The sequence below is a fragment of the Teleopsis dalmanni genome, chromosome 2, assembly GCF_002237135.1.
Source record: "Teleopsis dalmanni isolate 2A chromosome 2, ASM223713v2, whole genome shotgun sequence".
Lineage (NCBI taxonomy): Eukaryota > Metazoa > Arthropoda > Insecta > Diptera > Diopsidae > Teleopsis > Teleopsis dalmanni.
The window spans coordinates 48256585-48268653 of NC_051847.1; the positions used below are offsets into that span (position 1 = coordinate 48256585).

Consider the following 12069-nt stretch of genomic DNA (forward strand, 5'->3'; position numbering starts at 1 on the left):
AGCTTAACAATCTTTCTCCACAGATAGTACAGTATAACCAATAAGTTGGGATATACAATTTATCTTTCTGTTAAGAAAGAAGAAGAAGTTGAAATCAACCAAAAAATGTTGGAAGTACTTTAAATATATTTAAATATGCATTTAAGTATTCACTAATAAATATTTCAAGCAAACTCTACTGATCCCAACAGTTTATCTTGCCTCCTGGCGCTTCAACTAAGACGTGTTTAAAAACTGAAGACACGAATGTGAGAATGTTTAACTGCAATTGAAGTAAAATATATAAAGTTGCAAACAGAGCTCAATGTGTAAAGAATGCTGTGGTTCTATGCTCTATTGGGAGTTAAGGATGGCTGAAAACATAGTGAAAAATACAACTGTTATGATTTTACAGAGCATTGGGGGAAAAATGTATATGGATCATTCTTTTATAAATTGGACGGATTTAGGTCAGTGACCTCATTATCTCTGATCTGGCTGAATTTTTTATAAGCTTCTGTCATAAAATAAGAAGACCCGTATCTCAGGAAAAAATATTGAAATTTAATGGAAATAAAGTACGCATATGCTTGATCATATCATATCATATGTAGTAGAAAAAAAAATGTTTAAAAGTATCAAGAATTAATGTTATTCGGAAAATTTTATATCTCAATAAAACTTAAAACTGAATTTAATTAAAATATAAAAAATAAAAATTCTCAAGATACATTTGAAAAATTTTTTTTTGCAATTTAACGGTTAATATGTATATGTATGTATATTTATTTTCATTTTAAATTTCATTTTTACAATATGATGTATCTTAAATTAATATATAAATAAATATAAAAATAAATATAATTAAAATAGCGACTGTGACACGATGTCGTCCGTCGACCTTATGTATATGTATGTATATTTATTTTCATTTTAAATTTCATTTTTACAATATGATGTATCTTAAATTAATATATAAATAAATATAAAAATAAATATAATTAAAATATTATTTAATATTTAATATTAAATAATATTAGTACTTAAATATAAACAATTTCTTAAAAGTTCAATTAATTATTTTTAAAATGCAATATACTTTAAATTATTATCGTAAACGGAGCCTGAGATATCACCATTAAATGCTACAATGCTAATCTACAATGCTAATTGTCGAAACCCCATGAGTCCATATCTCCTAGAAAAAAAATTCAAAGCTTTTTCCCAAACTACTGGTCTGCTTTTTTATGAAAGCAATTCATAAAAAAAATTTCAGCCTAATCGAAGAAAATGAGATCAGAAAGGTGTCCGATTTGTAAAAAAATTAATATAAAAGAATTTCTATAAGCTTGTTTTAATTTTCTTGAAAATCAAGTATGCTTTGAACCATATAATTTTAAAATAACTTTGAAAGATAAAAAAACCTGGATTGAAAATTTCAATAAGTTGAAATAGTTGCTAAAATTTAAAGCAGTTAAAAAATACTGACATTAGAACAGAAACTGGATAAAAAAGATTTTTATTTAATTGAAACCAAAATCTAAAATTTAGTCAAAATAATAAATTTACGAAAAAGTTGATATATAATTTAACTCAATTTTGCAGCGTCTTTTTCAAAAAAAATTGCTTAATTATGAACTTAATCAAGGAGAAAGCAAAACAATGTGAAAAGGCAGTTAAGAATGTAGAAGTAAGTATAGACACTTAAACTCCGTAGCTTACATCAGTATACATCAATATCATTGAATATGAATGAGGAATAAGTGCAGATAATGAGATGCCTTAACAAGGCTCTACCAGAAGTCAATGACCACGAAAGGCGCTCTCCTCATATAATAAGAACTATCCTAACTCGACTGAGTTTAGGATATAGCCACTTAGGTTCTTAAATGCATTATGCATTGAGAATGGAAGGAAGGTCAGAGGGAACAACTCAAGGTTAATTACTAAGGGATGAGGATGTGTGTGGTTGCTATTTAAAAGACTTAACACTTCAGTGAGACAAAACCATATATCAATAAGACTCTTATCAATAGGTGCATTGAAACAAAAAAGAAGCACTATGTATCCCGTAACGCAAAAATTTGTTTTTCAGTCCATACATGTTTCCTGCTCGCCAAATTTTCTTCGATTCACAACAACATTAAAATATTAAAAAGTTTAACATTTTAAAAATTTACATATAAAATATATCACATTTCTTACTTTTAACTTAAGGTGTTACCCAGTATTCCTGCGCAGTTTAATTCGGAAGGAAGATTAGAACAATTGTCGTTTGCGGAGAAAGCTCTTGAGAGAGGTGAAAATATTATAGCATTGCGAGGAAAACGCAGTGTTGTCTTGATTGCAGAAAAAGAAAAAGATCCATTGTATGTGCGAAGTAGTCTTCAGCGTTTAAAATCAATTAATGATACTATTTGTTGTGGATATTTTGGTTTTTGCCCAGATGCAAAACATTTGATGAGGAGAATGCTACTTAACTGTACGCGTCATTGGACGGAATATAACAGGCCAATGCCATTACTTCCATTAGTAGAGATAACATCTGGATATGTACATACCTTCACTCAAGATACTAGTAAACGTCCAATGGGTTGTTCTCTTGTTTTAGGAACACATACAAAAGCGAATGGACCACAACTCTTCGAAATTGGTCCATCTGGTAAATTTTATGAATATTTCGCTTGTGCTGGCGGGCGTGATATGACAAGCCTCAAGAATGAATTAAACAAGTACAAGCATTTACTTCCAAAAATGTCAGCGAAATGTTTAATTGGAGTTGGAAAAAATATGTAAGAAATATATATATTTTTATATTTTTATATATTTTGTTATCTATACTTTTCATCAAATATCTTTCATCACAAAAGTCTTTTGAAAATACGAAAAAAAAGCGAAGCTCGAAAATATTGGATGGATATTGGTGTAATCGGTGAGGAAACCAAAAGTAAACTGGAAATAAATTCGAAACGGTGGAAAAAACTTCTCAGCGGAAAGGATAATTGTAGTAGTTCTAATAAGGATGAGACTACTTGTATGGAGCTGATTCCAAGTGAAGCTGATGACGACGATGATGATAATAATGCTGAAGATGATGATTATGACGATGATGATGGCGATGATGATGACGATGACGATGACGATATCAATGACGATGACGATGACGACGATGATAATGACATTGGCGATGACGATGATAATGATAATACCGAGCGTGATAAAAAGAGTACAGAATATGAAAAGTGCGAGAAGGAGGACACATAACACAAATGTGCTGAATTACGTCCAACAAAAAGAAATAAACGTACGAAATAATTAATCGAAGAATATTTTTATAAAACTATTATGGTCTGAGGACTCCACCTTTACGATTTCGTTATATTGGATCTATTATAATTAAATTAATGATATAAAATTGACTTGTTATACATTGTTTTCATGACATTTTATAATTAACAGATGGGTAAGTCCCATGTGTGAAACTAATCAAGTTTTTTTTCTTCATATATGTAAAAATATTTGATATATTGATTAGTAATCATAGTGAGCCATATATTTTAATAGAATTTGTAAAAAATAAATAGTTACAAAGTAACAACCCCATTTTTTTTTAATGTTCATTCTAAAAATAGTTCATTCTAAAATAGTGTACTGTGTCCGACAAACATTTTCTAATGTGGTTCAAGGCTTAGTTATTGTATTATTCAACCAGGCGGGGTATTTTTACAAAAACCTGATAGCCAATAAAATTTTTAAATGTCAATTTATTTATAGACAAGAAACTACTATCACCTATTAAAATCTTTATCATGCTTTGATTATCTCTAAACAGTTAAAAGCATGTCCTTGATTTGTATTGTTGATTTCGCTTTGGTGTCTCAGTTGGGCTGACTAATATCCCCAGCAGCTCCTTTCGTGAGAGATCCTTTCGTGTAAAAATCAACGATACCTTCTCTTCTGTCCCAAGAATAGAAGCCTGAGTTTCTCAAGAATCGACTGTCTCCACCTTGTTGAACAACATCTTTACGTCTGATATCCCAATGCTAACTTTCTCAGTGCTAGCATTATACGCAGATGACACGTGTATGTTATATTCCGATAAACATCCCAGAAATATAACCAACACGTTGCAGGAGCATGTTAATCTTATCCTGAAATTCTTCCAGAAATGAAAAATAAAAATTATCAACGGGAAAATGTTTATAACTAGGACACAGGTAGTATGCACCAAGAGTGAGAGTTGAAGAGCAGTCACTAGTTGTACGGAGCAGTATGCAGTTCTTAGATCATTTATCGAATAATCAGCGAAGTTTGTATGGAAAACATAAATTAGTTAAAGAGAAAGGAGGAACTCTGTAAAAAACCCCCCAGCTAAGAAAGAGAAAAAGAAAAAGTAAAAAAACTTCAACATAAGATATAAGTTAAGACTATTAAAAAAGGAGATATTTTTTTGACACTCAATTGACTTCCAAATTATCTACTAGAAGCCAGATTTCTTACTCCACCTTTTTTTAAAATGTGTGTATGAGGATATTTTTTCGGCATGTACTTACAATACTTCCGTAATCAGTTTGCAAACATCATATTTCTAATTTTTAATGGTCGGTAAATCAACATGCACAAGAATATGTCCTAGCAGCTTGTACTATATAAATTATCCCATCCTAATGCCAAAATAAGAATAATTCTGAAATAAATATTTATTAACCTCTATATCCATTATATGGTCACAATAATCTTATATATTAATCAATTATTCACAACAATATTAATATCTATTTTGCTCTATATTCTTACGAACCCACTTTATTAAATGAATTTGGCATCACAGCTTTGATGTTGTTCTTCTGCTTAAATACCCTGTATAAAATTTAACAACGGTTTACATTACTCTCATGTCACCCATTGCCAAATATTTACTAATTTACGTGCATATCGTCGAAAAAGCTTTTAACCAAACTAACTTATTTCACACAAATTCGCTGATTTAAGACAAATGCTTCCTAATTTTGGCTTAACGCAACCATGTTTCATGTCCTTATTAAGAATACATTTCTACATATGTTTTTCTCTTATTCCTTCGGATCATGGCAACTTATGTGTATTAACTCGTAACGACGTCTATGCTTAATATGTGAATATATCATCTCTTATAAGCAATATATATGCACTGACGTCATTGTTATGAAGCTGTTACCTACAATAATAATTTTAATTATATGTTTTATATATTTTTCTGTTGTACATAGGTAGCTAAAGTGACTGTCACCCATTGCAACACATTTGAGTCTTCTGATAAAATCGGATCCCAATAACGAATTTCCTTGCCGTTATCCACGTTACCTACTATGACTACTTGAATGGCTAACAATAGTTAGATTAAATTTACTCAGAAACACACATAATTACCTTCAAGAATGACACCAATCATTTTAACGCTTGAAGAAGCTTTAAAGCAGTTTTCAATGGCAGCAAATACTTCTTAATTGAATCCTAGTCTCCTTCTTTGGAACATAATTTTTAGGTCTGCAAACAGCAATCACTCGATCGATATCAGATCCGGAGATAATATATCATATTAGCATTTTAAAACAAAAGTCAAAATAAAAAAGTATCTTTTTCTTCTTTATTTGATTCGTTTTTTAATAACTTCTTTTCTTCAATGTATTAAAATACTAAAGAATATCAACTATAAATCGATACCATAAAATACGAAGCCCAAACCGAACCAAATGCCATTTCGATAGCTTTCACTAGTCACTGTCTACTCAACTAACTGCTTAATTTTTAATATTAGTCCTTTTCTTTTGTAAGCATATCACAAAAGAACAAACGCTTATTTTAAAAATAACATATGAAACAACAACACTGCTTGCTTATTTAGGTCAACTTTTTTGAAACCGCTTAACTAATAAATAGTTTTAATCGCATGATTTCCAAGATTATTGTGAATCTATTGTGAATGATTATTTGGAAGTACGTACAAAATTTCCACAAATATTTAACAAATAATTTTCAATTCTTTTGAATTTACTACTCTTTTCTGATTCACAATCATGTAAAAAATAAAATATGTTTAGCGATACGCTAAAGAACAACAAAGAAGAGGCCTATTATTAACGAAATAAAATATCAAGAAAAAAATTATGCATGTTAAAATCATCGTAAAATATAATTTCACAGTTATTTCATTTAATATAAAATTTTCTTAAATTTAAATTATTACTTTTTAAGTCTCTTAAGTAAAGACTTATAATGTTCAATCACTTCAGGTTCCAAATCAGCTCTAAAGTAGTCCAGAGGATCTGTTTTAATACTAATAACACCTCTACATTCACCCTTTTTGCTACCTGGGCCTGCAACATCTAATTCTTCTACATTGATAAGGATCTTTGGTTCTGGTAAAGGTGAAAGTCTTAATTGCTTCTTGGTTTTCTGAAGCTTACAAGTAGGTGCCAAACGTTTTGGCACTTCATATAAGTTAGTTTTAATATCTTTGGAAGCGATACGCATAACCGGATGATCTTTAAATTGTCTATCTTCAGGTAAGGTACTGATAAGATATGCCAATTGTGTAACTGTGAACGGACTAGTCTGTCGTTCTCCATCCTTAAACCTTTCTTCACTGCTACCAAATGCAACCTTCTTATTTACACGCAACTGTTTACGTGGCTTTGGTTTTATAATCGTATTGAAATGAATTGGCTTGACCAATGGAGTATATTCTTTACGAAACACCATTCTATAATCGCGTTTAGGATCAGTTATCATTTTAATATAGCGCCCATCTGCATACAATTGAATGCGCTTATATTTAGTTTTGGTCCGTGGGATTATTTTTTTAGAAGGCTGTATTATCGGCCCACCTTTAAATAAATGACGAAACCCATGACCTTTAACATGTCTCCATTCAGGTGTATAATATATATCCGGCTTTATTTTTTTATAAGGCAAACGACGAAATTTCAAACGTTTTTGCTTCTCAATTTCGTCTTGTATATTAGGAGAATATTTTAATTTTGAGGAACAGGGACAGAAATGTCTGAATCGACTGTCATATCTGCCAGGTCCTGGCAAGAAACTAGTGTGTTTCGTATGTATGCTCATAGTTTTAATGGGTACTGTTGTTTGTGGGTAATAGGTAACCGCATCGAATACTCTTCTAATAACTTTACCACTGCCATAATTAAAATAAAGAAATTAATAGCAGAAAAATATCAAATAAAAATAAGTGGCAGACCATATATATTTACGTGGAAACGGTGTGTAGCTTGCTGGCCCGGGCATCTCCGGATCACGATAGCATGTCAGTGGATTAGTAATCATGGAACGTGTTGTTGGTCTTCGTTCCCGCGGATCTGGAAAAATATTAAAACACATTATGGATACCAAACTTCAACTATTTATACATATCTTTATATCATATATAAAAATATGCAAATATATTTTACAAAATATTGTATATTAGTGTATGTTTTATTTGGCACTTACTTGTAAGAAATACTCCTTTATATTGGTTCGATTTACTTAACAAATTATCCACAAAGCTTGGTATGTTATAGAACTTATAATCCGACGACTTTCTCGGTTTTTTAGGTTTTGATGGCAACTTTTTCCATAGAGCACCATAACAAGGCTTATCTGCTTTCTCGATAATATTATAAATGTTCGGGGGCAATTGCCATGTTTTTGTAGCAGTCAAAATACGTTTTGCTGTTGCAGTGCCTGCGGCTTTGCAAAATTTCGACATTTTTGATTCATCAAATCCTGCTATGTGCTTAAAATATTCTTTAGTGGCAGTCTGAGCACCTTTTGTTAAGAGCGAGTATTTAAAGTTAGTAACAAACGCTAGATAGATTATTATTTATTTTGTTACCTTTTTCACATTTTGAAACATATGAAGAACATTTCTTATTAAGATAGGGGCCATATTTCCCAGGTAGCTCGCTTCTAATGGAAGACCCTAAAAATTAAAAATTTTAATTAATTTATTGTTTTATGATGATATATTATTATGATATATTTTTACGTACTGGTCAGCAAAAACAATGGTAAAGTTAAGCGATCAGGAACAAACGACATTTTATTGTTGATTGCACTTTCCATTGCAAAGACCTCTGTTTTTTTTAATAGTAGTTAAATCTGTTGGTTTGTTAAATATTTTCTTCCTTATTGAAATATAGTTATATTCTTAACAACAAAATATAACTCAAATATATAAGACACTTTTCATACTAACTTAATATTGTGACTACAATTTTTTTAATTTATTGACTGTATTTTTTTTTAATTTTAAATAATTCATAGCCTACTAATTTTATTCTGGCCTGTACAAACCAGATGCGATCTCGGGCCTTACAAATCACTGCATAAATTGGGGGGCCGCAGAAGCAAATACTACGTTCATAGTTGTTTTCATATGTTGAGCAAATCCTAAGAACATCTGTTAAGTTTTTGAAAGTTGTGGCCCTCGACCAGCACTAGCCATTAAATGATAGCACCAAAAGTAAGTATTAGATACATAATATTCTACTTCATTTAATACCAAAACATGTTGACCAGTAATAATATTTTAATTATTGCATAGAGCCTTATTAATAATATGTATATATACATATATAAAAGAATAGATCCTTGGAACTCATCAAAAATGACTGCGTGAACACTGCAAGACTTACTGCAATTCTTTCTGGTTATTACTGTATAGAAACCCACGCAGAGAAACTGCGCATTCCCAAATAATTCTCACTGTAGAAGTTATGAAAACCCGCAGGAAAAAGAAACCATAATACATTTTCTTTATGAATACCCGGCTTTGGCATCCAGAAAATATTGGTAGAAAGAAGAAATTTACCTTTTTTGATTGTTTATCACACTGTTTATCGGTGAAGATAAAAAACCTATTGAATTATCTAAATTCGTTGGAATGTATTTAGTCTCTACTCTTCCATACTAGGGTTCTTGCGAGGAATATTTTAGCAAAATGGCGAAAAATCGCTAATTGAGGTAATTGGAATTTATCTAATGGCCTGCCACTGCAACCATCCAATCATATGAAAGAATTATATTGTATTTGATCATTTTAAAGTGTTATTTTTCCCTCAAATTTGCTTGTTAAAACTCACAATAAAAAATAATCAAATATCCCACTTTGATATGCCATTCTCAACAACTTGAAACAATGGAATTGTGTTTTCTTTAGGTTTAATATTAATAATAATACATAACATATTAAAGCAAGCGAAATATTTTGAATTATTCAGAAGTACATTTAATGTTCATTTAATGCTCATATATTTAACTTAAACTACAATAAAAACGCATATTCATGAGCAGCCATTTAAACAATTCTACACGGGCATTAGCACAAGAAAACACACACAAACACAAACACACAGTCACGCCCATAAATTTGCATATGTAAACTGAACGCAACACATTAATTCCGTATAATATGTATGACAGCAAAAAAGGTACTTAAAATTATACAAAAACACATACAAAGGAAAGGAGGAAAGGAAGAAAACGTATTTTATCATAATAAAAAATGCAAATGCATAAAAATGGCAAATTTTTGCGCTGACATTTTAAGTGCACGTATGCGAAATATTTAAACAAGGAAATATTGTTTTTCTTTTTATACTTAAATACACTTTCTTTACGCTTAAAAATGTCTGTCTCACAATTACAGGACGACCCTACATTTTATGTCGAAAACTTTCATTTCTTTATACTTAAGTATAAATTCTGATTTATTCACTTTTTATTCACTAAACTTTTAGATTTTTTTTTCACCATTAGACTTACACAGATATTTCTTCCTTTTAAGAATAGCAATCCTTGGTAGATTTATACCTTAAACCCAATATATTCCATTTTGCTGGATCCAATACGAAGACTCAATAATCACGTTTACCCATTTTGTTATGATTGTCTACTATATATTAATCCATATTTCTGTCTGTCAACATCTACCGGACCCAAAAATCAGTGCCGTTATACCTACTATGACGCTCGCTGTGGATGTATTCCTTGCACATCTTTACTCGTAGTCACTTTAAAGGTTAAGACATCATTTATCTTTTTATATCTTCTATAATTATAGAAATTATATATTCCTCTTATATAAAATAGAGAAATATTATTTTTATTAGTATTCGTATGATAGTGATTGCGTTGAAATTAATAAGGCCTAATGGTAAGTAACACTTCTTAACTCTTCACTCATATAGCTTACATAATTTGTTTTACGTGATTTAATAGCTCTTATGATAGACATATCTCCAATAGTCATATTAAAGTTTTTTAAAGATATTTAAAATTTTTCTTACAATATTTTTCAAGTCCCCATGATTTCTTACAACTGTTTCTCAGTCTCTGACATCAAGCCAGAGACTGATACTAATTTCCATTTTGGACCATCGTATTTTGTAAGCGCGTCATTAATTATATATATGAATCATGCTGGATTTATACCGAAAATTAAATTTGGCGTAGCACTGACTTTATTGACCTTACGATCAGTCAATTTATTCTTTACGATACCACAGTGATGAAAAACCTATATTTTATATAAATTTTATTTTAGCTCGGTTAAGAGAAGTTTAAAGAGGAGCTTGACTGTCATGGTAAATACCATATAAATAAATTGCTTTCCACCATTTTCATTTTCATTTCTCTTCGTTAATCCAGCGGGCCTCTTTGGTATGACGAAGACTTCTGGCAAAAAATTGTCACAATATTTTCTATAAAGAAAATATACTTGTTTTCAACCTCTAAACTGAAATTTTAACATTTGATGTATTTCTTTTCTCACTGAAATCTATACCTATATTTCTCGACTTCTCACATTCCCGCAGCTACAATATCTTTTAGGAAACTGAAGTCAATTGAATTAAATTTTAAATAGTTTATTTTAGAGTTGATTGTTAATAGTATTTCCATTGTTTTCGCTGTTTATAACAATCTATTTTAGTTTTGCTATTCCATAGATACAACCATTTTTTTCAGTTAACTTAGATTAACATCGTATCTTGTATGATCCAATGCTTTTCCATCGCATTAGAAGTTAAGTTACACTATAATTACTATTTTATAACCACTATTTCTAGTGGCACATTGTAGATCACCAAATTGTTACCTTTGAAGCCAAAATGAACAAAAGAACTTTTCAACTCATATGCTATGTAAAAAAACTGAAAACCAACTGAATTTAGCATTTTAATGTATCTTAAATTTACATTACACTAGATATTCAGAATGGGAAACAAAAAACCGGAAGTGGAAATACTATGAACCACGTAGGATAAAAATAATGCACATATCTGCGCAAATGTATCTGAAGCTTTTAAATTGAGTTGTCTTAAATGAAAAAAAATGTATCTTATTCAGCAAGCGAGAAATATGAGACTCAGTTCCAAACAATATAACAAACGTATGAGTAACATATATATATATATATATATGAAGCAATACCACACCCACGTTACACCATTACTGTTGGCATATTAAGAGGCGGAGATGTGAACGAAACTCACATCCAAACACACCTTAAACATTGGCTGCAATATAACAAATAAAATGAAAATAATTTGCATAATTCGCATAATCATCGCGCATAATAAAGATTAAAAAGAATTCGTGATGTGCTTATTCGTTCACAATTAACATAATAAAGTTACCTCCTGTACTTTTAGAGTAACGAATTCCTTTCGACCTCCTGGAAATATGCATTTCTTTTATATTTTTTAGTTAAAAATTTAATAAACTGTTTATACTGCATATTAAAATATTTTACAAAATATTTTTGCATTGTCCAAAAAAATTCCACAAAATAAATTTTTCAAATTAATAGTAATGAAATAAATATTTTTTTTTTATTTGCAGTTAGTGATATGTAAGATATTCCAAATGAAATCATATTAATTTCATACCTTTCATTTTGAAATTAATAAAAAATATTTATTAATGTTTATAACAGTATAACTCTTAATTTTTTTTGGTCTTTTTCCAGACAACTCGGTCAGTAAGCTGTTAGTGATAGACGTTCTTTTACAATCTACCAATTATAGATTCGTTATCCCCTTCAAC

General features: G+C 30.1%; 2 protein-coding genes across 2 annotated transcripts; one reads left to right on the forward strand and one right to left on the reverse strand.

Annotated features, from left to right (window-relative positions):
- Window positions 1–1548: 1548 nt before the first annotated feature.
- Window positions 1549–3521, forward strand: LOC119682408 (proteasome subunit alpha type-3-like). Its single transcript, XM_038095842.1, has 3 exons — window positions 1549–1669; window positions 2197–2771; window positions 2850–3521. Exons 1-3 carry the CDS (start codon window positions 1613–1615, stop codon window positions 3241–3243), a joined length of 1026 nt encoding a protein of 341 aa, XP_037951770.1. The 5' UTR covers window positions 1549–1612; the 3' UTR covers window positions 3244–3521.
- Window positions 3522–6143: 2622 nt separating this feature from the next.
- Window positions 6144–8224, reverse strand: LOC119685638. The gene is made up of 5 exons (XM_038099982.1): window positions 8013–8224; window positions 7856–7942; window positions 7471–7788; window positions 7220–7337; window positions 6144–7156 (listed from the first exon to the last, which is right to left on the reverse strand). Exons 1-5 carry the CDS (start codon window positions 8083–8085, stop codon window positions 6202–6204), a joined length of 1551 nt encoding a protein of 516 aa, XP_037955910.1. The 5' UTR covers window positions 8086–8224; the 3' UTR covers window positions 6144–6201.
- Window positions 8225–12069: the final 3845 nt, after the last annotated feature.

What these genes read in the sequence shown, in the direction of transcription:
- LOC119682408 (XM_038095842.1), top strand. Translation starts at nt 1,613, where the DNA reads ATGAACTTAATCAAGGAGAAAGCAAAACAATGTGAAAAGGCAGTTAAG. An exon ending in AGGCAGTTAAGAATGTAGAA is followed by an intron (nt 1,670 to 2,196) that starts GTAAGTATAGAC and finishes TTTTAACTTAAG; the next exon opens with GTGTTACCCAGTATTCCTGC. An exon ending in ATTGGAGTTGGAAAAAATAT is followed by an intron (nt 2,772 to 2,849) that starts GTAAGAAATATA and finishes TCATCACAAAAG; the next exon opens with TCTTTTGAAAATACGAAAAA.
- LOC119685638 (XM_038099982.1), bottom strand. Translation starts at nt 8,085, where the DNA reads ATGGAAAGTGCAATCAACAATAAAATGTCGTTTGTTCCTGATCGCTTA. An exon ending in TGTTTCAAAATGTGAAAAAG is followed by an intron (nt 7,789 to 7,855) that starts GTAACAAAATAA and finishes TCTTAACAAAAG; the next exon opens with GTGCTCAGACTGCCACTAAA. An exon ending in TAAAGGAGTATTTCTTACAA is followed by an intron (nt 7,338 to 7,470) that starts GTAAGTGCCAAA and finishes ATATTTTTCCAG; the next exon opens with ATCCGCGGGAACGAAGACCA.